General features: G+C 35.2%; 2 protein-coding genes across 7 annotated transcripts in view; one reads left to right on the forward strand and one right to left on the reverse strand.

The window, feature by feature from the left end:
• pdm3 (POU-domain protein pdm3) overlaps positions 1 to 8,473 on the forward strand; it is a 211,425-nt gene extending 202,952 nt beyond the window's left edge. For all 5 annotated transcript variants that reach the window (XM_069125136.1, XM_069125138.1, XM_069125137.1 and 2 more), the window contains 2 exons: positions 3,294 to 3,430; positions 3,887 to 8,473. In XM_069125136.1, coding sequence (XP_068981237.1) covers positions 3,294 to 3,430; positions 3,887 to 4,011 — 262 coding nt within the window. In that variant the 3' untranslated portion in view covers positions 4,012 to 8,473. The remainder of the gene's footprint in view (positions 1 to 3,293; positions 3,431 to 3,886) is intronic.
• LOC138185841 (UNC93-like protein) overlaps positions 2,784 to 27,503 on the reverse strand; it is a 33,894-nt gene continuing 9,174 nt past the window's right edge. Inside the window, exons 2-8 of one of the 2 annotated variants that reach the window (XR_011174725.1) lie at positions 26,818 to 27,501; positions 18,402 to 18,688; positions 12,474 to 12,699; positions 10,829 to 10,988; positions 10,493 to 10,760; positions 9,376 to 10,072; positions 2,784 to 5,827 (exon numbers count right to left, since the gene is read on the reverse strand). Coding sequence is in view for 1 of the 2 variants with exons in the window: in XM_069125141.1 (XP_068981242.1) it covers positions 9,801 to 10,072; positions 10,493 to 10,760; positions 10,829 to 10,988; positions 12,474 to 12,699; positions 18,402 to 18,688; positions 26,818 to 27,083 (1,479 nt within the window). In the remaining variant the exon portion in view is untranslated. Of the gene's footprint in view, positions 5,828 to 9,375; positions 10,073 to 10,492; positions 10,761 to 10,828; positions 10,989 to 12,473; positions 12,700 to 18,401; positions 18,689 to 26,817; positions 27,502 to 27,503 lie in introns of those variants that run through there. The other variant, XM_069125141.1, reaches the window with a different exon arrangement.

Raw genomic sequence — 27,503 nt, forward strand, 5'->3', positions numbered from 1 at the left:
CACGTACTTGGTCGTGATTCATATTTCAAAAAAAGAGAAGAAAAGAGACGACGTGGTGCGTATTGTCTTGAACGCGACACGTCGGCTCGGTGTTAGAGGCTCCTTTCATTCTTTTTCCTCTTCTCCTCGACGACGACGTTTAATTCTCGCTTCCTCTTGCTTATTCTCTCGCCCCTCGCGGATTAAACCTCGCCACCGCGTTTTATTCCTGTCCTTGTTTCTCCTTCGTCTACGTACCTACCTCGTTTCCCCTCTTTCTCTCTTCATTTGGCTTCTCACCTATGAGGGAATACGTGCTCGGGCTAACCCTCGACGCCGGTTTGATTCCACGTTTTCCCTTTCTCCCTCTTTTTCTCTCGCTCTCTTTATCCAACCCTCGTCACTCGTCCCGACGAGTTTCCTCTCTTCTTCAGTCAGCTTTTCTCGCCTGCAATACACGCGCGCGATAATAACGTTTCCTTTGGAGGCGGAAGGGTTTATTAAGATTATTGAAAGCGGTGGTAAATTGGCGCAAGAGAAGCAATTACGATATTTGTGACCGCTTTGAAGCGGTCGCCTTTTAATTTGTGTCGCGTGTCTTCAGTTATTGAAAGCTTTGTGCTCCTCTTTTTCTCCTCTCTCTTTCTCTCTTTTCGTTTCTTTCCTTATTCAACTAGCTTTTAATAAGTGCTCGGAACTCGAGCTTGCATTTTAGTCGGCCGTAATGTCGGCAATTGCTTTGATAAACGATTAAAACAATATTCATAATAATACCTACCGTTTATAATTCACAGACCTCCTTGGAAGATATCTTACCGCTGTTGCATTTTTAATTGCTCCCTTCGAGCGTAGCCTTTCAATTCTTCGGGCGTCGACATTTTTTTAATGGCTGAATTCACATTTCGATGAATGCTTCGAAGCTACAAACTCCATCAGCCTTTTACACCAATGACTCAAATATAATTAATAAACCGGTGCACCACTAAAAATAAAGCTCTTTTATAGGAAAACTGTAATTACCGTATGGTTAATTTTAATCACATACCTTTGGACATTAAACAACGGAGAACGATGGGGTTGGCTTTTTCTACGAAATTAATAAGTTCTACCACTTCTCGTCCATTACTAGGAAACTAATCTGTTACCTATACAATATCCGTTCTAATAACGTTTATATCAGTTTTGAAGATCGCTAAAAACTTTCCGTGAATATTATTTGAGTAAATAACGAGTGTTAACTAATAAGACGCCAGTATAATTGATTTTATTTTATCCAGACCATGACATCCCTAAGAACATTGAAATTTCTCCTACATATTTCATATCTCCAACTAGAGGTGGATTCTTTGTATAAAAATGAATAAAAAACCAGATAAATAAAACTACCCGTCATAACTATTTTAATACAATAATAGAATAATTTTCTCTGATACAAATAGATACATAAATATTTAACGTATTATCAAGACTTGATGATGTCTACACACAGAACAAGTAAAAGAAACAAATACAATGAATAAATAAACAAAAGATCAGGAATGAAACTATGCCATCGCAATTACCATCTTTAAACGCATTAATATGTTGTAATTCACTCTTAGAACTCTCAGACATTATGACAACAAAATTGTAATATATTAACATTTTACCATTTTCAGCGGCAGCGCGTAAAAAATTCGAAATAAAATATCTCGTTATTCCATCAAGCCTACCTCGTTATTATCTAAATACACCATTAATTTTTCTCCATCAGATTACCATTTTCAACGCAATAATATTTATAGTATATAATCTATTTTTCAAAATCGAAATCGAAAACAAAACGGAATTTATAACATACTGATATTTTACCATTTTTCCCTGAAACGCGTACAAAATTCGAACTAAAACATTTCCTTATTCCATCGAGTCTACCTCATCACCATCTAAATGCCCCATTAATTTTTCCCTATTAAACAGCGGCGTAGTGTGGACGTATCGCCCCGTACCACCCCTACTCGAATCCCATGGCCGTTCGTCAGCTTCCGTTGAAAATTCACCCCCCCCCCCCTGTACGAGGGGGGTAGCTGGTTTCGAAGCATCGGTTCTTCGCGCTCGCCGGCTTCTCCATTAGCATATTGTTTTCGCGGATTCGACGAAATATCACCGCGCGATGCTAATGGCTCAGCCTGCACTTTTTTCGGCGGGGCTCGACAGTTGGTCATACGGAGTTAAATTAAAAACATAAATTCCAGAGCGGCGTCCACCTACGCCTCTATCCCCCCGTCGGCCAACCCTCTGTGTGTTGTGTGCGTCGGGGACGGCCGACCCTTCATCCTCTTCTCTCCCTCCTTCTCGCTCGCCGTCTCTGTCTTTCTCGCTACATTTCACCCTTTCTCACGCGTTTGACTCGTTTAGTCGCGATTCCCAGTGGAAGTTCTCCTGTTTACGGTTACGAGGTTTTTTCGAAGCGGCAGCGACGCTTCGATCGCTAATTTCATTTGCGCGACGGCGACGTCGCGATACCCTCGACCGTTCCATTCGTGAAAGTTCGTCGGCTAGGGACGCGGGCCAATCAGTCAAGGGGGATGAATGTCTCGCAAAATGCCCGCTGTTTCCTCTTCTCTATTTGTCTATTCTTCCACTTTTCCCTATTTATCCTATTTTTTTATTTTCCTTCCTTTTTGGTTTTACTCGTTGTTTATCTGAAAAAGTTAGGGAATGGATGAAATTGATTAGTTTAGATTTGCCCAAATTTATCTGGATCTGTGATTTTCTATTCTTTTACATTTCCATGTGTATTAATAATCTCTTTTTTTTTAACATTCTTTTCTTTTTTTTTTAAAGAAAGGAAGATGATATGGAAGTGGATGAAATCGGTTAGTCCAGATCTGTCTCTTTTTGTCTGTTTATGGCGCTTCCGGTCTCACGAGAAACGCTTTGATGCAGAGAAAGTTTGCCCAGTTAACACACGATCAAATCCGCGTGTTTTGTTTTAATATTTGATTAGAACATGATCGAAGTGTTTGCACTGGCGCGAAATGAAAATTCAGTTCTCGCAATCAAGTCGGTTTGTCCATAGGGAGCTTCTCCTTCCTCCTTCCCTGTTCTTTTTATTGTCTTTTTCAAGACATTATTTAGTTAACACAGCATATCATTGAGATCATGATGTTCATTCCTGTGACACGCATGTTCATTCTGAATTTTATTTTATTTTATTCTTTTATGTGTCTGTTATTAATAGATATATTTTCTAATTTTGATTTGATTTGTTGAAACGTATAACGTTAATGGATTTTATGGAACAGGAATGAGAATAGTGCGTTTGGTTTCAGGCACAAGAGCGGGCTACATCAGCTGACAGATTTCATCGGCGTGGAAACGAACAAGAAACGAAAGCGACGAACTTCGTTCACTCCACAGGCTTTGGAACTGCTGAACGCTCACTTCGATAGAAATACTCACCCTAATGGTAAGTTTCTCTGTTTCTTTTGCTAACACATTGCATTCTATGAACGACCAATTCTTTTTTTTTTTTTTAATTGTTATTTGTATTTCGTATTTTAGTAAAGATCTTGATTCTTTCACTTTTAACGAATCTTCGAGAAAAGTTAAGTTGTATTAGCATCAAATTGTATGAAATTTTCATAATGGAAGATGTTGATAAAAACAGTTTTCAATGCCTGGGATTCTCACTATAGCGTTATGGGTAGAAATTTTGTAATTGCCATTCCTTACAAAAGTTTAGGAATTCTAGCGAAACGAATTTCATACAGAAACGGTCTTAACCAAGCATTTGACATATTATACAAAGATTCTAAATACAAAAAATTAAAAAATCTCGTTACCTATTAAATACATTCAAGCAAGAAAAAAGATAAAATTCTTTTCAAAAATTAATAATCGTCTTTCTCTGTAATTATTTCAGGCAACGAAATTACGAACTTGGCGCAACGCCTCGGATACGACAGAGAAGTGATCAGGATTTGGTTCTGTAACAAGAGGCAATCCCTAAAGAACGCGGTGAGACTGATGTCGAAGGACGTTGTGTAAAAGTGCTAGGATAAGATTGGTCGCGAACGGAACCAGTGAACAAGAATAATTAAAAAAGAAATGAAGAAGCTTTAAGGACTCGAATTTTACGTTGCACGGATTAATTCCACGAGATTCGAATCGCGTTTACGTTCATCGGTCGCTTTTCATCAATCCAGGGATGGATCGATGAGATTTTGCGCGTGAATTGGGGATTTCGACAACGGAGATCACAGAAGAATAGAAAAAAAGGGTTCACCGAATCTCGCGTTAATAATATAATTCTGACAAATCAGCGCGCTCGAAGGAATCGCTTTAAAAAGTCATGTTTCTCGGCGACAACCGGCGAGCCATGAAGTTTTAAAGGCGCGCTCTCGACGATCGATGTAAAGATCATTGTGATTGCAGGCGTATACGAGACCTATATGTAAATAGTTTTAAACCTACGGTTAATGTGATGTACAGGAGTCGAGCGTTTAACGTTGATAATTGCCTTAACCGCCATCGTCTTATCCGATAAATGTTAAACGAAGAAAGAAGGAAATGAAATCGATAAAAAATTGTAAGATTTCATTACAGATGAAAAGAATGCAGCTTTATTATCGATAGTCGATAAAGAAACGGCTGATGGTAATATACACACTGATAAATGGTACACGAAATGTTATCGATTGATGGTAAAACATAAAATTGACACCTCGTAAGTTTCTAGAAATATAACAGAAGAAAATTCTTGATAAATATTCGGTTGTAGAACTCGTGTACCATTTGTCACGGGGCAGAACGCGATAAGACGCAAATCAAACAACAATTATCAAGTCGCGTCTCGGCTCGTGAAACTAGGATAAGTAAATTCCATTAAGTAATCGCACAGATAACGCTAGTTCGTGAAACGATCGAGAAGCTTCCAGCTACTGAGAATCGTCTGTCATTAAGAAACCAACAGACGAAGCACAAAACGAGGATCGTGCAGAAGATATGATCGAAATCTTCTAAATCGTTCCAAAAGATAGAATGATATTTTCTGTACGCAATCCCATCGAGAACCACGAGACCGAGGAACAAACCAGTGTGTTCGATCCTCTTGCACACAGGAAGGAACATAGTTGAAGCAACGAGAACAGCAACAGTAACAGGATACCAATAATAACCAAACAGCAGCAAACAGCCAACAACAGTACCGTCACATTCACATGCCATACACAGCGGGATACAATTCAGTTTGACCACACAGGAAATAGCAACGGAAAAGTTTTGACAGTACCGCCGCTATCGTTTATGACGATCCATCATCCAACTCTTTTTATTTTCATTCTTACCGGTAAAACAACCACTCGTTTACAGGCTTCGTTAGAGAAGAAAAAATGATAAAAAATGTTTCAACCATATTGTTCTCTGGGTGTGCTCGTCTGTAAATTATACGCGTGTATTTAGGTAAAAAAAAAAAAAAAAAAGAAAATCGATCGAAAAGCAAAAGTCACGAGGGACATGAAGCTAGAGAAAAAAAAGGAGAAGAAGACGAAGGAACTTTGTAGCGAGTAAATTAACGCAATAATGTCTTTTTGAAAGTATATTATCGATCGATCATAAGGATCCTCCTGATGCCCTTTTAAAATTCTATTCGAACCCGAGAAAAAGGGACGTTTGAAGGTGGTTTGAGGTTTTTCCCCCGCAAAGTAACATGGAAAAAAGTACTAGTCCGTAATAATCTGCCATATAAAGAGGTATACGTATTAAACATTTACGCATCTTTCGTTCCTAAATGTTCGATCTGCTTGCCGCTGGTGATTGTATCGATATATTTATATTTGGTACGTGTCCCGTCTTTCTTTAGTGCCTGGAAAATATGCAATCGAATTACCGCTTCAAAAAAGAAAAATTGATTCAATTTTTGCTTTAGCTAGGACAAAAAAATACAGGAAACAACCTTTATGTATAGTATCTCTAGTTAAAGCAAAATATTGAATGAATAGCAATTTCAGGAAGAGTTTCGAATAATCATTCTTCATTCTCAAAGAAAATCGATAGATTGCTTACTGGATGATCATCATCAATATGGCATCTTCGATTTTCCTATTCCGCTTCCATTCGATTCTCAAGATGAGTGACTTTCAAGAAATAAATATAGAATTGCGCGAAGCTGATCGATATATCACCGATATAAATTCCATGGTAATAAGTACGAGCTAAATATATACCTATATACATATATATATATATGCATGTACATATTATATATGTATATGTGCGTATAACACGGCCATGAAACAGGCAACGTGCTCTGGATAAAGATATTAATTCGGTTGCACATTCACCAATGCAAGGATATCAATGAATAGCAGTGTAGTGAATCACAGATGCCGTGAGTCGTCTTTGGCGAACATTTATTTCACTTCCGGTGTACGATTCAAACGCGCAAATTGAATCGTGTCGTGTCGTGCAACAGACACGAAAATGGCGTATTTCGAGCGAAGACGGGACGCGGCACGACCAGGGACAGGTTTCCAATTTCCACAGACGAATCTTCGTATTTAACGCATCCAGAGGAATGGTTCGTTAGTAAAAAAGAGTAAAAAGAAAAAAAAAAGAGAAAAAATGCAAAAAAAAGAAGGGAGAAGACGAAGGAGAATGGAAAGAGGAAGAGTAAACTAAATAAAAATAAATTATAATACCACATTTTACGAGAAAAGCTTAAAATATCGACCATCCACGAAGGATAAAAGTATCTCATGTATTCCCCGGTTAAGCGATATAGAAATAATAGCGTTTACTTTTGAATGTGTTCCGCTTCAAGTGAAAGGGCTCTCTTTCTTTCAGTCTAATCTAAACTAATCTAAACTGGAGGGCAGGATAGTCGGTTTTCAAGATAAAAAAAAAAAATATAATAAAATATATGCAAAAATGCGAAAAAAATAAATACTACAGAAATAGCGCACGCGACCGATCGACCATTGTTCTCTCTCGACGATTTTTCCTTCCTTGCCGTTAATAAACGATACTGTAGGCGAAACTAAACCCATCCCAAAAGAAATAATAGTATGACACGATTTCTTAAATATCTCTCAGCTCGAGTATAATTAAAAAAGAGATAAAAAAGAAGTATTACACGCGTTACATACACAGATATACACGACGATTGTGCGTTTAAAGGAACATAAGAGAGATGATACCATGACACATACATACAGCATAATACATACATACATCGTTCATACAGACAGGTACACATTGTACTTCGATACCCCGCCGTTGTAATGGGCTAATTCAGTACGATTAATTATTACACCTGAAGATCCTTGCAAGGAGCATAGCTAGGAGCGCGAATGGGTAGCGAGTGTACATATTAAGGCGACACCTAGGGACTGCAATATCGTAAGAATCTAAAAATGCTACTTTTAATAATCGTGACTGCTACGAAGTAGCTATGCACACGACAAAACGATGACCAGACGACGACTAAACGACGACGGACGATTTAATGGACGATTTAATGGACCAACTGTGTAATTGCACGGTTGAAACGTTAACGACGAGAAAATAAAAAATCACGTTAGGGTTGGGGGAGGGGGGTAAAAAAATGAAAACTAAATTTGTAAGGACAAACGCGTACGTTTAAGATATTTTACTCTCTAGGATACCATTAAAGATACGAGCAAAGTGATCTGTTCCTAAACGAAGCACACAAAGATGGAGGTAATAGAAGATACAGAAAACTGAATAAGAAAAAAAAAAGGGAAAGAAAGATTTGCGGTGTAAAGGAGACAGGGAAATGTATTATAAGAAGAAAATGATGGGATGGTATACGGTTAAGAGTGGAGTTATATGGGGATAATTCAAAATTCAAAATTTTGATTACGGGATAGGGGGGGGCGTGTATGTTATTCTGTTTGATAAAAGAAAGGGACGGAGTGGGGTGAAACAAAAAGAGAGAGAGAGAGAAAAGAATGAAAACGTTTGTACAGAGATATTCCGGTTATTAAATTTTGTTATACGAGGAAAAAAAAACTAACGGGGAAGAATGGCGCGGTGGATGTTGACGAGAGAATAAATAAGAAAAAAAAACTACGAACGAGTGAGGGAGAGTGTGAACAAGAGAGATACTGCTAACGAGAGAGAGAAAACAAATTTACGAATCGTGTATTTTCTTCGTGAAAAAAAAAAAATTGATATTCAATAGGTCATTACGGAAATATAAACATGAGTATTAAAGAAAAAAAACGTGAACTGTATTCGTGAGTGTCATATTTCTAAGGAAGATAGATCCACGGGCGAATGTTTTATAGCAGTTTCCGGCCGAATTTTCTCATTCAGGTTGTATTCAGAGATGAAAATACACGCATTGCTACGCTTGACGAATAAAATAACGAAATTATGTGTTTTCAGAACGAAAGAACGAATAGAAAATAATTTAAAGAAACAGAAAAAAATGATGGAAAATACTAAATAATCGAGGATGAAAAATAAATGACAGTAAACTAAAGAACAAGAAAGAAAAACAAAACAAAAAACAAAAAGACGAAAAGGAAGATAAGTTCGTAGCACGAACAAAAAGAGGAAACTGCTCTTGAAACATTGCCCAGCGAAACCAAAGTTCCTACTACGTTTTATAAAGTATATAACTGAACTGCAAAACTTGAATTGTACATAAACGAGAGTTAAGCTAGCACACGATCCACAAATACAATCAGCAATCGAACGACGCAAACAGACGAGGGATGCAAGGTCAATTGATTCCACGTCGCGATTCGTTTATTATTTATTAATACGAAATTCAGACAAATTCAAGAAGATCCGCGTAACGGACCACGCGATATACATCAAGCGGCAAATAATCTTGTAATATACCATCGCCTTCGCAATTTAAAAGAGACGGGGGACAATTGATCGTGACAGCACAATAAACGATGAGCATAAAGCGGAACATACCACGAGAGAGGAAAACGCGTTAATACATACATACATACATACGTACATACGTACATACAGATGGACACTCGCACAGATACATATTATACATACAATCTGACATAACATACTTTATTACATTTACGAACACATATATACATGTATACATACATAATATACAGAGATACCTACATACACGAGACACATCACGCGTACAGTGAAAAGGAAATTAAGCACATTAAGTATACAATTAAATTAAGCAGCCGTAGCTTTAGCTTGAATGTTAGCACCTAGACACACGATGTAACATTAAACTACGTATTTAAAGAGACAAGAAAAAAAAAAGGAAAAAAACATGAAGAAGAGACGGAGAAAAGAATCTTTAGCGGTTAAGCGAACTATCTGTGTAAAATCTAGTAGGTGTCTACAAGAATAAAATAAAAACATATATTATGGTACAAATCACACAAAAGATCGTACCTTCAAGGTCCTGACTGCGCCTCCAACCGAACTCTTTCTTGTACATATAATTTTTTATATGCCGATCTGATTTGTGTATGATTTCTATATATACGATATGTATACCGCAATTATAATATTATTCACACCGATAATCCTATTGTCGAGCGTTTTCAAAATAATCCGAAGAATTATCGCTAGTAAAATCAGCTCTTTTTCTTTCTTCTTTAATTCATCGCCCTCTCTTTAACGCAATGACTCGATTATAAAATAATTTTAGATATCAACAAAACTCCTGTAATTTTCTATTCACATCATGACGAAGCATTTATACCTGAGAATTATTGCTTTAAACCAACTAACAAAACTGAGGTTCATACAGAGCAACGTCTGACAAGAGATCATATTTCTAATTGAAAGGATTCATTAATTTTATTCTTGTCAACTCAAAGTTTCGTCGTGTCGTTCAATTCGCCATTTGTCACCAATTCGAAATCTGGTTTCGATTCTGGAACCGATCTATCGGCTTTCCCAGTCCACTCGATTATACCGTAACCGATCATTCCAAGACAGAGGATTGCTATTAGACAGTACAGCTTCGTTTGAGTGCAGAGGTAAGGACTGTACACATATGTGATCACAGAACCTGTGGACTCCCACAGTCGGAAGTTCGAAAAAGCGGCTTCTTCTTTGCCTGGGAACAGCAAACCTGACAGAGCTGGAAGTTGCAAAGATATTTTTGTTCTAATTAATTGAAGACGAGAAAACAGTTTCCATGATTGATTAGATAATTTTAAGATGATGGCAAATAATCAGATATTGACAAAGGATAAAAATAATCGCATTCTATTTTGTGAATATCGTATGGAACTGCAAAATAGTGTCAAATTTATAAAAAGATTATGGAAATATTTTTATATGGATTCAGAAGGAATTAATATTTCCTCCAGTCGATAATGTAGAGAGTATTATATACTACTATCAAATGTTCAGTACGAATTTTGCTTAATCAACAGCTAGTATCATCATATAATGCAATTCTTTTTACCGATAAATGATGAAGATAAAAAATACGAATATACTTTGAAAATATATATTTTCAAAGAAGGATAAACTTTAGCAATTATTTAGTGCTCACCGTTTATTTGTACCAGCCACATAGCGTCACAAAGACCCCATAATCCAGACATCAAAAAGAATATCTGATTTTGATCAGGAGTGGGTTTCCAACGCAACAGGAAAGTAAAAATTCCCATGTGAATACAAAAAGCTAATATCATCAAAGGTCTTCTTCCTGTTAGTTTCATTATAGATCCTGTACCTAAAGCAGCTATAGCGTTCGTCACACCGAAACAGATCATTACGTAACCGATATTGTTGATTCCCCATGCACATGAGACAAATGACTGAAAAAAATTAATGGAATATATTAAAAAATGTCTAAGCAAGACATAATAGGACTTGGAGGACCTACAGCATTGTAATCAGCGAATAAGAATGCTTGCTCCGCTCCAATGAATATTATTATTGGCAGTATAAGGATCTGGTTTTTCTCTTTCAATAGTTTCAGTGTCACAGCCAACAATTTGAATCCTGACTGGCCTGTCGCTGATCCTGATCTACCTCTGTCATACCTATGAGTAATATGGTTTTATATGTTTTTATAGTTAATCCTTGATTCTTAATTAAATATTTATGTTTTAAAAGATATCTTTAAATAGAAAATTGTTTCTTTACAAAATAGCAATATCATATTTTGCTTTAAATTGAAAGTCACAGTACCACGATGTGTTTAATTAAACTACATTTCAGAGAGTAAATTTAAAGACAAAGTTATCTCGTAATAAAGTACTAATAATATCTTAACTGTGCGCAAAATATTCATTTAAAATAGCAAGAGAGAAATTTCAATCTGAGTAACGAAAAATTGAAGGAAATTATCCTTTTAAATCAATTAAAATCGAACAGCAATACCAATAAATGCAAAGGACATACGAGATAAATATTTCTATTTTCTTTATTTTTTAAACCATATTTGTGACGAATCGCCATATAATGAAGAATCAAACCAATGTGAATGATTTTCTTTCATCGTGAAAAATCTTGCAAGCTTAAATTTTGAATGCTCACGTTGCAGCAGGCGTTAGTTTCGATTAATCGTTGAAGTTAGCAGTAGTAATTTTTCAAACGGAAACAATATTGCGCTTCTGCCGCAACTTAATGTACTATCAATTCCGGATTTCCGAATACGTCAGGATAGGCGAACAATTTATGACAATCCGAACAATACATTGCACTCCAATTGTAAGTTCGATCATGAATTACTTTGCCTTCTCTTGGCGTTCATGTATGTATGTTAATTTTTGTATCTTATTGTTAATTGACGACTAACGCGTATATATACATATATATATGTGATATAAATGTATATACAATTCTTTTTTATTATTATATTCAAAGCTAAATTAAATTAGCATTATTACTTGTAACATATTCAGAAATTTTCTAAAATTTAGAATTATTAATATAAAATTGAATATTAAATTTAGATTTGAAATTTAAATTATTTAATTATTCTATAAATATTATAGGTAGTATTCTACAGACATTTGGTAAGATAGATTATTTTTTCATAAGTAAAAGAAGATACATATTATATTTACGTATAGTGATATTGAAACTTCATACGCGACCGGAGTATCGGTTTTCAGTATTTTTTTTATGAGGTTTAAATAATTTAGATCTGTTGCAGTTGTTTCGTGAAACGTCCGAGATGGTAAACTTGAAATCTGATACACGTAGAAGTTTACACGGCTCCAAAATTTGGTGATTTGAAATTTAAAAAAGTCGAATTATTTTTGGTTTAGAAAGTTATCAGTATGCAGATCCGGAAATTTTTGGTCTTGAAAATTTGGAAATTTAGAAAGTTTGGAATTTGAAAAGTCGAATCCTCCAAAATTTGTAAATTTGTCATTTGGAAATTTAAGTCTTTAAAAATTTTAGAACTTGAAAATTTTATTAGTATATAAATGGTAACTAGTTAGGATTGTATTACGTTTATGCTAATAATTAACAGGGATCATGAAACGGATAATGAGCAAACATAATTTTATTGTTACCTCGAGAGCGAGTCAACTCCAAACATCACAATCAATGAAGCAACTATCATACAGCCCAAATAGATGCCGCAGATTAGATGAATTCTTTCCTCTGGAGGTCGTTCCAAATTCGGACTGTCCTCGGTATCGGAAGTTGCACCGCAAAATTTGGCACCACACGCCTCCGCCACGATGCTACTATTCAGTGTAATATTCGTTGGCACCGTGTCGATTCCATATGAAAGGACTGTGGAAACAATGGGAAAAATACGTTAAATCGTGATATATTTGATATATAATCGTGATAAATTGCCCATCAATAGAATAACTTTCTAACATTTGTAAGAATTATATTTCACATTATCAAATAACAAAAATTTCTGACATAATAGCAACGCAAGTATTCTCATATAATAATTATTATACAATTTCAATGTCTTCTCAAAATTGTAATTTTAAGTCATACGAATTTCATTCTAAATTATTTAATTAATTTTCCATTAGAAATAATCTAATTCAGATCAATTGATTTTAGTACATTCTCCAAGAGATCCGCGATCAGGATTAGTTCCGGAGTTGGTTTCGAAAAAATTTACATCTCCAGTCTTGTTCACGATCAGCAGTAACCAAGCTTGCAAACGCGTAAATCCCTAGAGGACATTTAAAAATTGATCGGTTTTAACCATTCCCCACATTCCTAATGAAAGTTTTCCACGATTACGAGTCTGTTTTTTCCACACGAATTGCGGAAAACATTTCTAGACGACAATCGTTTTACGATATTAGAATTATGACCTTGGAATCTGCATTCCGCAAACACGAAGGATTCAGTAACGTTTCGTTCGATCCTTCCTCATTGTAAGTTGATAAGCCATGTTTTATCTCGCCGGAAAACTTCGACATTCTTGGACACGAAAGACCACTGACCCATTTTCCATTGCACCTTTGATTCTTCCTAACGAGAACTCATCCAGCTTATTTCGAAGCTCCATAAAACATTCGGAATTTGTTATACGATTCTTGTACATTTTTTTCTTTTTACGTACAATATTTCACAGATATTTTTGCATACATTCTGTATATTATGTAAAATATTCCGAAACTTCGTCACCACTTTAATGAGAACATTGCGAATTTTGATGGATTTTCACATTTTTATGAATATAATTCAAGAAACGGAACCTGAATAGGAATTTGTTTCATCTGTTAAATATTAAAATAAATATTCTACTTTGAATATTTCATATTATATTCATGTTATATTCATATTCATATATATATACATGAATATTTCATTTTTGTATATTATATGCAACGTGTGCATTTCTGCACCTTAAAATTTGATAAAATACATAAAAATCAACAGTTTATTAGTGACACACGATTGTCACGATTATATTAAACAGAGTTAAAGATGAAATCAATCTGGAAATGTACATAGAAATTACAAGATATTTACTGCAGATGACTGTCATAAATATTTATAGAAAACTTTTATATTGTACATATTGTATGTGTTATATAAAACACTTTGAAATTTCGTTAGCAATGTACCGAGACAGGATTGTCATGATTATATTGTTTAAATTTGGAATCAAATTGTTTAAATTTTGAAAAATGTATATAGAAGTTACAAGATTTTTACAATTTTTTTCAGATTCTCTAATTTAAAAATATTAGTATACCTGCAATCAGGCAGATATTTAGTATGAATATAATATAAAAATGGTCTCATTAAATATCGAGTCTCATTAATATAACGGATAATTGTCTGTTTAAATAATTGTGTGATTTATATAAAATATGTAATTGTAATAAATATTTTGTGGCTTTCACTCACATTTTCAGATTCGTTCCAAATTTTACCAATACGATCAGATAATGAAAATTTCAAATGTTTGCATAGCGCACATAATGTATTTGTAAAAGGTTCCAGCAAGTGTTGGAATACGTTCATGAGCCAATTCTTATTTCTTCGTCTTTAGGACATAGTGTGCAGCTTGTCCGGGGTTTCGCGTGCCTTTGTATCGGACGGAACGTTAAAACTTTCAGGTATCCTTGAATTTCTGGGCATCGAATTGGAAGGCTCGTGAATAAGCCTGGTTCTCCCGTGGGACTCGAACGAGAAGCGAACCAATATACGTTCTCTGTCACTGAAAAGAGAACTCGCAAGTTGCTTTTCGACGCTTCTATACGTTCGATCATTTATTTGTTGGTTTTACGATTGTGAGAAATAAAAGAAAATAATAAAATTCTCGACGTGTTACATCTGTTCAAATAAAGTTATCGAATATCGGTTGTCAAGTTCTGCTATAAACTAGCATCCAGGTTGTCTTTGATTTACTTAGAGATTTTGTTTTCTGTATAATATTTATATGGTGCAGTTCACGCTCTGTGTTGGAACTTCTGCGACTTGATCTTAGAATTGTTATTAATCAATCAAACTGTGATTAACTCTTACGTTACTAGGTTTTGGATTTCTGTCTTTATTGAATTTTATTGATTTTTTATTTCTTATATAAGATAGAAAGAATAAATTCGGTCTCTGGTTACCAACCACGCTATGATACGATTCTTTGAAAAGAATAAAGGAACATTCCGCAGAAGGAATTTCTTCAGTCGAAGTTGCCAGTGAGTTGAGTGCAGATCCAAAAAGATAAGGATGACAAACGGATTCCAAGGGAATCGTAGTTCTAGTGTCAAAATAGCAACGTTGGATTGTGTCTATGTATTTTGCTTTATAATATACATGTATAAGAAACAATGACATTTTCAAATACGCACTTAATGAATATAACCTATTATATTAGTGTATTATATTCTGTTAGAATATTACATCATAATTCAGAATTTGAATTTCCTTAAAAAATTATAAGATGAACTATCCAAGCAATTTATAAAACAAAGTAAACGTTTTCACACTATATTTTAATATTTATTATATTGTATATTATATTATATTTTAATCCTTTATTATATTATATAATATTTATTATTTATAATATATTATAATATATAATTTTATTACATTTTAATATATTATATTATATATTATTATGTTATAATAATATATATTTATTAATATGCAGTTATATATATAGAGAGATATTAAGGAAGATTCCAAACATTTTGACTTTGAAATCAGCAATTCACTCTCTGAAACTGAAAAACGTGTCAAAAGACAACCGATCATATGCTAGAACAACGTTTGATCGTCTGAAGGCAATGACAAATTTTAGCGCAAGCTTTCCCAGCTGTTCTCTGGCGTATGCGTCGCAAAATTGAGATTCGAAATAATCTTCGGCTCAACGGGTTCAGCTTCAAATCGCTTTCAAGCAAACAGTTTTATCGGCGACATTATACGATGCACGTGACACGTTACTCTTGCGATTCACAGCTTGTTCCGTTCAAAAAAGAACATAAGTAACATGAGCAAAATGTAACATTACAAACAGGCGGCTTGGCCAATCAATCAGTATTAAAATCTAGCTCAGTTTTTTTCTTCCTTTTTTCTTTCACACGAAAGAGAATCAGAAAGCTTTACGTTTATTTTGTTTCGTTGTTTTATTGCTCATATCTGAATAACTCTATCGTTTTAACCCGTTGGTGAAGTTGCGAATTAAAATTCAGTTTTGAATTTGAACGGCCGAACGACGTTTTCTGTTACAGCAAATTTCACTGCAATTAAAGTCACTTTATTTTTTTGCACGTAACGAACGTTCGAAGGGGGAACGCACGTATGAACTGATGGGCTGCTGGCATTAGTAGCGAAGAAAAGAAAAAAATTACATCTGCCTTTATGTCAAAGCGTTTCCGTGGCCAACCAGAAGGGCTTAGAGTCGCTAATGACATCCCTTAAGCGAAATAAAACTTTTTCTATGAATGCTCTCCGCTCCAATTTAAACTATCATAAATGGCATCATAGAAGTCCAGATTATTAGATATTTACGTATATGAGACTTCGAAAGAATTTTTTGAATTTGATACAAAATAATAGATTAAATGACATGTTTGTAGTTCTTTATTTCGCAAAATTTTTCAGGCTTGCCCTGAAGAATTTTTTTTTTATTTTATTTATTAAAATTTACAATCAATTCTCACATTGAGAATTTTCAGTAATTTTTCTGGCGTGGCGCAATGACATGCCTAATTATTTATAATAGTTAATACTTATTATAGATAAGTATAATTTATAAGTACTTGTTATAAGTAGGTAAATATTACTTAATAGATAAATAAATATTATTTAGTATAAGTATCTAATTAAATCTAATGTTTAGGTCTAGCGGGTAGTGTCTCTTCAGCCTGCGGACCTGGTCCGCCGTATCAAGTAGTTCCGTGATTAGGGGGTTTCGGTGTTTGTTGACTCTTTTGCTATATCTGTCGCTATATTTTGCTATTTCCTCTTTGACTGTGGGTATCTTGAGGTCGCGATGTATTGTTTCGTTGGTAACATACCAAGGTGCATCTATTAGGGATCTTAGCGTTTTCGATTGGAAGCGTTGAAGTATTTCAATGTTAGAGTTACTTGCTGTTCCTCATAGTTGGATTCCGTAGGTCCAGACAGGTTTTATTACGGTCTTGTAGAGGGTAATTTTATTCTGTATGTTTAGTTTGGAGTGTCTGCCCGTGAGCCAATAGAATTTTTTTAGTTTGTTCTTCAGTTGCTTCGTTTTGTCTGTGATGTGGTTTCGCCATGTTAGTCTCCTGTCCAGGGTCATGCCCAGGTATCTGACTGAGTTCTTGCTAGGAATTGTTGTATTGTTGATGGTGACCTGGGGGCAGGTTTGTTTTCGGAGCGTGAAGGTTACATGTGAGGATTTTTTTTCATTAATTTGGAAGCCCCATTTATGAAACCACGCCCTGAAGAAATGACCAGGAATGTTCATGAAACGTCGGAACAATGCGTGACATGCTAATGAAAACACGATTGAAACTCGAAGGGCCGTAAATATTATAATAGGAATATGATAGGAATTATCAATACAATAAACGTAAAATGATTTGATGGAAATGATTAAACATACCAATATTCCTGTAAAGCAAAAAAATTGCTCTTGCAGAAAACTATTACTCTACCAAACCTTCCATATTTTCATGTGTATCACATGTATGAGTTCTATTCTAGAAGTTTATTAGATCGCGTATGTTTATGCAAATTCGTATTTTTATAAATATCATTCAATAGAAATTTATTTTATCCATTACATCATTGCAGTGAATACATATATCATCTTGAATATTTTATTTATGTATAGTGGCTTACAAAAGTATTCGAACAGTTACTATATAATTTTTTATGAATATATTATGTGCATCACACAAAACCTTTTAACATTTCGTTAGCACTTTAATGATTCGATAGCACACTACTATCGAGATTATGACAGTTACATTTGAAGTCGATCCGAGAATATATATACCTATAAGATACAAGGTATTTATTACGAACATACATTTAACGAATAAATTAATACACAGCATAATAGTTTCAAACTTATAATTAGTACTAAAAATGGTTTCACTTATATATTGTGGCTAGTTAATGTGTAGCTAGTTAAGTGAATAATAAATTGACTGTTCAAACATCTCAGTGATCTTTGCAAAAGTGTATGCTTCCAATAAATATATTCTAACTTCTGTATACATTTTCAAATCGAGTTCAAATTTTACCAATATGTACAATCGCGATAGTCGTGTCTCGGTTGCTATGCTTAGCGTACATGTTGCTAGTGACATTTTAAAATATTATGTATGACGCATACATACGTAAAAAGTTTTTAGGAGAGTTTGAATACCCTCTTCAGCCGTTTCATGCATACACATTCTATGGTTTATGTGGAAAATGTTCTTGTTTTATCTCTCGGTCTTCAACGCCGAGCAACTTGGCGCGTAAAGGCGCAGATTCAAATCTTGCCTCTTGCCAAGAAACATTACAATTATACGCACCTGCCGAAGATATAAGATTCCCCCAGACTTGTGCCATCTGGTAAAACATGAAAAACAGGCCGAAGAATCTCGTGACGAGGACATCCTGGGCCACATTCGATAGAGTGGTGTATGCTTCTGCGACGACCGTTAAATAAGTGCATTTGGCGCACCAGAGTGGCCCTGCACCGATACCAACCATCAATCCAGCTGGTATCATGGTGTAGAATTTTGGGTAGAATTGTGCAGCCATAAACGGCACGTAAGTCAGAATGGACAATGATATGGTCCATTTACAGCCCAGCCAGCTGTAATGAGATACGAAGCGGGGATAAGATTGTTTCTAGATAAGATTGTGCTTTCAACCTCTCAGGTTATCAAATGTTCTTTGTAACGTTTTCGTGTTTCAAAGTACTCGAGTAGTGTGTTCAGTTTAACAAGTTGGACCGCGTAGAAAGTTCGACAGAATGGTACGGTGGAATTCCATTTAACTGAACTACGTCTACTGACACGGAAAATTTAGTTACTGCCTGATTAAGTGAATTTCTGCATGCATTAAATTAAATTACTCTCTTATCCCAATGTGAACTATTATTTAAACCAGAAATCATGAAATGAGGAGGAGTGAATTCGTATTATACGAATCACTGGAGTATAAATTTGTTTGTATTCTTGATGAGGCAAACGGAATTCTACTGTACAAGCTTGTCAGATTGCAGACATTTATGCAAAGTCATAGTTTTATAAATATAATTCAATAGAAATTTGTTTTATCAATTGCATTATTGTAGTGAATACATTAAATAAACAAAAAATAAATTTTTGCACTTTACATATATTTGTTTTTAAAGTTTTTGTAAATGATCTTAAAAATATATGCAGTCCACTAGTACGACTTTTAATTTAGAATTTACAATTATAATTTACATAATTGTATACTATAACTAATTTGAAAGTTAAAAATGTATCTCAATCAGTTTACGTTTTTCAAGCTTTCATGGAATGTTTGCGAAGATTTATAAAATTAATTGGTTCATTGACAAGGTGGCAAAATCTTGAAAAGCAGTATGTATCATCTATTTGTTCATTGCATAGGTAACTGACCTTTTCTTTTATCATATAACAATAAATAAACGCTCTGGAGTATCTGATTGTCAAATAGGGTTAAGAGTTAATCTGAAGTGCGTATTTGACGTTTACCACAGATATGACGCAAAAGATACAAAATCGAAGATCAGAAAGAAAAAGCTTGATAACAAATCTATCTCTGTTGATTTTTTTATTTGAATGGATATCGCTTGTTGACTGTAAGGGATCATATTAACATGACATGGTTGCAATGACAAACAACATGTTATATTTTTTAGTTATCTTTTTGATATATGAGTCGTTCAGAAGCTCAGAGCATACATTCAGAAGTGCAGAAAGGTGATGTTATAAACGTAATTTTTCAAAATTACCTTAAAATTTCATATTATTTGTCTCATCTTTTTGCAATAGATGAAACCTCAGAAATTAAATCATTTGTTTCTTGGAAATTGAACATTAATGGTGTATTCGAATAACTAAATCAAAAAATTAACAAGAATGGAGTTGATTAGTTTGGTTTCTGAATGGCTCATACATTAATAATTTTTTATATATTACGAGAAGAAGTAAATAAAAGATGCCTTTTAAAAATATTTTAAATTCACAAAGATTTTACAAGAAAGATTGATGGCTATAAACACTTTTATTCTTTACTCTACACACTTTACTTAACACTGAAAGAAAAATTTATAGGAATATTAAAACATACATTTTTGGCGCACAAGCCAGATTACCGGAAGCGATTCTGAAGATAGATGGTGATACTGAGTAAGGGTGAGAATTTCATGGGCGATAAAATTCGATAATAAACTTTACTACTTCCATGCTGTATAACTGGAAGCAGTCTCACGAAGAAAATTGTCGGTGTCTCGTAAATCGCAATCGACGACAAGATTCTTGAATTCTTCTGAGCTTTCAAAATCATCGTACACGAATCCCGGTCTGGACACAATTTCTCCATTTTTTTTTCTCTCATAAAAAGAGAAGAAAAGGAAGGAATATAAACCACTTCTTTTCCTAGTTTATGAATTAGCGATGCACGCAATTTCATTTTACACGATTCTACTACTTTACTCGAGCCTGCAAACGCAATACAATGCAGTACATTAGAAAAAACAGAGGATGAACGCCCTTTAGTCGCGACTCTTGATCCTTTTAAAGTAAATGAGTCATGTGCGCTCGGACAACGCCGAGGTGAAAAGCGGAACAACGCCGCTACTATTCGCAATGTCTCTTAAATATGCTGTAACGCTAAGACATACGCATCTATTCTGTTTCAAAAGTGATACAATTCAAGATACTTTATATAATTCACCAAATTCGGTTATGAAATTACAGTCATCGTAATGGAAAATCTGGTGAATGTCTCACGACCCTTCGACGTTGTTATTAGAAATTGTTATTGTCGCGAAAAATTACGAGATTGAATTTGAGACGGTGCTATATCTTCTTGCAACTTCGTTGATCAATAATTTTTAATTATGTCACGGTTTGGGTTAGGTTTCTACATAGACGCCTTTATTGATTTAAAGTCTTCTGTCGAAGAAACTTTAAATGTTGAGAGAATCCTGGTATCTGTTGGAGATTTAGTTACAAAACTGTCTTCAAAGTGGGTTAAGAATGGTTTCGTTCTTGGGAATTATGATGGAATATTCTGCGTAGAATGAAAGATATCTTTGTAAATTTTGTAGTGCCGATCTGAGATTTTTATCGAGTTTTCCAAGATAATTTCTACTAAATGTTTCCAATAAATTTGAAAATTGTAATATCTGTGACATACATATCTTTGTAGATTTTTTATTGTCAATCTGTGATCTATACTGAATTATTTCAGATGACTTTTCACTGAGTTTCTAATAAATTATTAGATGCAGGAAAAAGCACGCTCCCGCAAATTTTTTAATTTGAACATCACTTGGTGATTGATATGTATATATTGGAAATGACAAATGGGCTGCTAGATTTTGAAATATATTGCTTTCAAAATTACACGATAAATTTACGAAATTTTCTAGAAGTCGACATCAGAATTGACATTATAATATATGATAATGTTTTCGAAATGTTCTTAAGCATCATAAATCACATATTTTATCCCGAAATTAAATGAAATCCTAAGTTTGATGATATGAGAGTAATTAAAGATGTTCTTGAGTATCAAATTGCTCTTTCTTAAAAAATAGAAAATGTGTCTTAAATTTTTCCTCTGTGGTCTTCTAACAATTATTAAATATACTTCCTTTCTCGTTATCACAAAAGGATTCCAAATAATTATTCTCAAGTGTTCGACAAATTTTGATTATGCTTTAATCTTGTGATTTAATAAATGATCTGTAAATAAATCTATCCATTAGATCCTGCATTTAATTCCACGATATATATAAAAGGATATAAAAGAAGATCATATACGTCTTTGATTGACGCACAAACGAAAGATGAATAATCGTGACTTTTCATTAAATTGTGGATGTTTTGACAGACATTTATTCTTAAATAGGAAGATATTTCTTTCATTCACTAAATATTGTAAGTGATTTACTTTGTATACTTTATATACAGGGTGGTTGGTAACTGGTGGTACAAGCGGAAAGGGGGTGATTCTACGCGAAAAAAGAAGTCGAAAATATAGAATAAAAATTTTTCGTTTGAGGCTTTATTTTCGAGAAAATCGACTTTGAATTCTCGCTCGGTACGCGTGCACTTTATCACGTCTCGTTACGTGGATCTCACTGTAGATCGTTGTCTCGATGGAAAAGTTAAAAAAAAAAAATAAAAAAAAATTTTTATTCTATATTTTCGACTTCTTTTTTCGCGTAGAATCACCCCCCTTTCCGCTTGTACCACCAGTTACCAACCACTCTGTATATATATATCGGAGATGAAAGGACATCGGAGCCTTCCCTTTGGAACTCCGGGAAAATCCCTTAACACCGTAATATAGATTCTATCATAGGTGTAATTAAACAATTGTCGTCATTCGATCCGATTGTATTTGTTCGAGATTTGTGATAATGAGCTTGGGCTCGAGGCGCCAACCAGTCGCCGAACGTAGCCGCGGTCACGGGATGAACGCTTTGTCTGACAGAGCCATGGAGTAATTCTGTAGCTCTCCTTAAAAAGGAAATAGTTGTAACACTTGACAGTAAACATTCCAACGGTCTCTGTCCCGTAGCTTGCCACTTGCAGACCCTATTCTTCAAGTAAGATGATTGCCAGATGTTGATGCGTTTCCACAGTACACGTGCAGCTTTTCCTCGAGGGCGGCTAGCATCTTTTTCTAACCACCGATATGGAGATTGACCAATTAGCAGCAACGCCAATTTCCCTTACTTTCTGAACGAAGGCTATCCTCGACGAATCCGATGATCTCGTGTCCCTAGACACACCTCATTGTAGTTTTCCTCTGTGGCATCATCGGGACGGGAAAGTCATTCTCTCTCGCGATCTCATCGACTAAAGAATAACGTCTTTACGACTAGTGATTATTTCATATTTTACCAACAAAGAGTCGGACCTAGATTTTGTGAGCACGTTCATCTATCATCCCGTTGTCCGCGGATTCGTTATTGAACCTAGGATCATTGTTATTAGCTTCTCGAGTATCTAATTACCACGGTTACTTGTCAAATTCTGTAATAATCGTATTTGCACTAGTCAATGTCTTCTCTATCGCATAACGACAATGTGTAATCCAAACGAAGATTCGTTTCACGCCCCTAACCCTAATTCTAATGTAAACCCGATATATAGGTATGTCGGAGATGAAAGGACAATGGAGTCTTCCCTTTGGAATTTTGGGAAAATCCCTTAACACTTTAATCCAGATTCTACCATAGCCGTAATTAAGCAATTTTTCGTAATTCAATCCGATTGTATTTGTTCAAGATTTGTGATAATGAGCTTGGGCTCGAGGCGACAGCCAGTCGCCGAACGTGGCCCCTAGCTTTCCTCAGACACAGTATCGTCAGTAACACATTACATATTAAAAAAAATCGCAGAAAAATGTAGACTTAGAAGAGTATGGCAGACTCATAGAACACCTGACGACAAACGCAAACTAAATAACGCAACTAGGAATCTAACCAAAATCATTAAAAACTATAAAAATGACTGTTTCCAAAAATATCTCACTAATCTGTCTCCCGCAGCTGACTCCAACTACTCACTATGGAAGGCTTCCAGGAAACTCACGCGTCTCCCGCAAATAATCCCTCCTATCCGCAGTCCGCAAGATGGCTAGGCGCGTAGCCCTATAGAAAAAGCCAACCTGTTTGCTGATTACCTATCTAACGTATTTAAACCTCACTCCCCCAAAACTGCTGCGGAAATAACTGAATACCTGCACTCTCCCTTCCAAATGTCTCTTCTTATTGAACCCTTCACTTCTGTAGAAGTTACAGAATTAATCCGTCGCCTAAATCCCAGGAAAGCATTGGGGCATGACCAAACATGTAATAAAGCAATCAAGGAACTTCCCACAAAACGGATTGCACTCATCACATCAATTTTTAACGCAATTCTTCGCCTTGAACACTATCCTAAGTCCTGGAAAATATCACTGATTACTCTCATGCCTAAGCCCGGTAAACGAATATATGAAACTAGCTCCTATCGCCCAATTAGTCTTCTACCTACTTTGTCAAAACTATTCGAAAAGATGCTAACGAATCGAATCCTTCCACTCTTAGAGGACTTGAAAACACTATCAGATCATCAATTCGGTTTTCGGAAGCAACATTCGGCAATAGAGCAAATCTATCGTATAACACATAATATCAGGCAAAACTTAGAAAAGAAAAAATATTGTTCAGCGGTATTCCTAGACATTCAACAGGCATTTGACAAAGTATGGCATGAAGGGCTTCTATAGAAACTAAAGAAAATCCTACCACACATCCACTACTTCATCCTAAAGTCCTACCTAACCAATAGACAATTCATGGTTAAATACTTAGACGCCACAACCACAACATTTCTAATAGAAGTAGGCATACCCCAAGGTAGTGTCCTTGGACCCCTGCTGTTCTCCATCTACACTGTCGATTTATCAGTATTAAAAGAAATAACTATAGCGACATTTGCTGACGACACAGCGCTATTAGCATCCCACGTAGAACCGATAATTGCATCATCCACTCTCCAGCGATGTCTCGACTCTATGGAAAAGTGGTTTCACAAATGGGGCTTCAAAATTAACGAAAACAAATCTACACAAGTAACCTTCACGCTGAGAAAACAAACCTGCCTACAGGTGACCATTAACAATATAACAATTCCTAACAAGGATTCAGTCAGATACCTGGGCATGACTCTGGACAGGAGATTAACATGGAAACAACACATCACAGACAAATCAAAGCAACTCAAGGCTAAACTTAAAAAATTCTACTAGCTTATTGCCCGACTTAAGCACGCAGAGAAAAATTACGCTGTATAAGACCATAATAAAACCTGTTTGGACCTACGGAATCCAACTATGGAGAACAGCAGGTAATTCCAACATTGAAATACTTCAACGCTTCCAATTGAAAACTCTAAGATCCCTAATAGATGCACCCTGGTATGTTACCAACGAAGCAATACATCGTGACCTCAAGATACCCGCAGTCAAAGAAGAAATAACTAAATGTAGTAATAGATATATCAAAAGAGTTAACAAACATCGAAACCCCCTAATTATTAAATTACTTAATACGTCGGACCAGATCCGCAGGCTAAGAAAACACTATCCGTTAGACCTAAGCATTAGATTCAGCTAGATATTTCTAACAAGTAATATTTACGTATTCACAATATTATTATTTATAAATTATACTTATTTATAAGTTATACTTACTTATAATGAGTTAATAAGTTTACTAACTTATTATAAATAATTAGCCATGTCACTGCGCCACGCCAGACAAACTTACTCGAAATTCTCAATGCGAGAATTGATTGTAAAGTACTTGTAAATAAAAACAAAAAAAATCTTCACAGTACATGCTCAGCTAGCCTGAGGACCCGCTATAAATCTTAGGATTTTGTACTAAGGTCCTTCAAATGGACAAACAGTCTTTATTCTAACAGTCCCTAAATCACCACTTACTACGGGAAGATACGGGAAATCTGTTTTCTCACGAACGACGCTTCCCGCTAGCAACTTTCTCTCAAGGGTGGCTAGCATCCTCTCTAACCAGCAACATAGAAATTAACCAATTAATAGCAACGTCCATTTCCCTCACTTTCCGAACTCTGCAGCATCATCGTGACGGAAAGACATTCACTCGTGAAGTCTCATTAGCGAATTACATAGCGTCTTAACAAAAAATTTAGTTTAGTAATACTTGTACCGTAGATGAGGAAGATGAGTATAGCTTGGACTTTGGAAGAAAGTGCATTTTGTTATCCCGTTGACCGCGGATTCGTTATCGAACCTAAGATCATTGCCATTAGTGTAGTATCATGGATGAGGAGCCTGGGGGGTGTTGTGCGGATTATAAATAAGCGGTTGCTGAACGTGTATGTAGTGAGGCTAAGACAAAAGACAAGGGGTTGCTAGGGGACAATAAACGAATTAACAACAGTACAAGTTGAGATGTCAAAGAGTGCGGATTGCGTTGATGAGAGTCGTTGATTAATTACTTAGTTGTGTTGATTATTATACGTTTGCTGCGATTAGTTCATGTTTAACGAACATTATTTTCTGTTCAATTAACACCTGTTCAATCTACTTATCATTAATAAACTAATTAAAGTAGTCACGATACTACATTAGCATCTCGAGTATCTAATTACCACGGTTACTTGTCAAATTCTGTAATAATCATATTTGTATTAGTGAATATCTTCTCTATTGCATAACAACAATGTCTAATCCAAATGAAGATTCATTTCACGCCCCTAACCCTAATCATAATGTGAACCCGACATATATATATTTCTTTACATTATGTGCATGCTGTACATTATTTCAAATTTCCTGTAAATGCATAAAAATCCGCGATCATCTTTTCTCTTTTTCTTAATATACGTACAGTGATTCACAATTAATATTCGGACATTCCATGAAACTTAAGCATTATTTAACTTATTGCTGTTCATTTAAAAAGTATATACAGTAAATAATATATTAAAACGTATGCTTTTGCCAACTTCGATATTTTTTTTAATATATTAAAAATAAATTAACTAGTTAACTATTATAAACGAATGCATACAATAATAATGTCCCGCATTCTATAGTGTTCGAATATACATATAAATCATTATACATGTGGAATTGATCAATGTAATATATTATAATATTCAGTTATTAAAAGCATCCCCTGTAATAATTGATTATCAAAAAAATAAGGAACTACATTACCTTATGATCAGAGTCGGCAGAAAGATATTGCTGAAGATCAGACTGCCATAAATTGACGCCAGCGTGAAGGTACCCAACGATCCATCGGCATTAATCGAGCTCTGTAAATTCGTCGCCCCCATGAATGCCGTGAAGTTCACCATAAACGCGATTCCAATTATCAGAACGTTCCTCGTGATACGCCATCGTTCAATAGGTTTAAAGCCAGTCCTCTCCGATCGTACTTTCACAAATTGTCCTGTCGTGTCCGTTTTATCCAACGACATGATTCGTTTCACGTTTCTCCCGCGATTTTAATTACGATCGCGACAAATCCTTCCGCCAATGTCTGGCGTCGAACACGTTTTTAGGATCACGTTCGACGTTCGCGCAACGCCGCATAAAAATGTGTCTTCCACAAGCAAACGGCACGTATCGACCGATACACCGACGATCAGACGGCGAGTGATGAAATTTATTGGCAGCTTGACTGAAATATTACCGCGATATTACTGCGAAGGTCCGACGTTATCAATGGTCCTCTTCGAACGATTATGTATTACACAATGGTCTAGCTCTGATCACTGGGTAACGATCTTCGAGCGATATTCACAAAATCATGAGCGAATGATTAGGTAGGTCGGGAAGTAACTTCAATCTCATAATTGTTGTTTCTTGTAGAGTGAGTTTCCTTTATTGAGGCGCCT

Source organism: Bombus flavifrons, chromosome 12 (genome assembly GCF_040668555.2).
Source record: "Bombus flavifrons isolate JBK064 chromosome 12, iyBomFlav1_principal, whole genome shotgun sequence".
Classification (NCBI taxonomy): Eukaryota; Metazoa; Arthropoda; class Insecta; order Hymenoptera; family Apidae; genus Bombus; species Bombus flavifrons.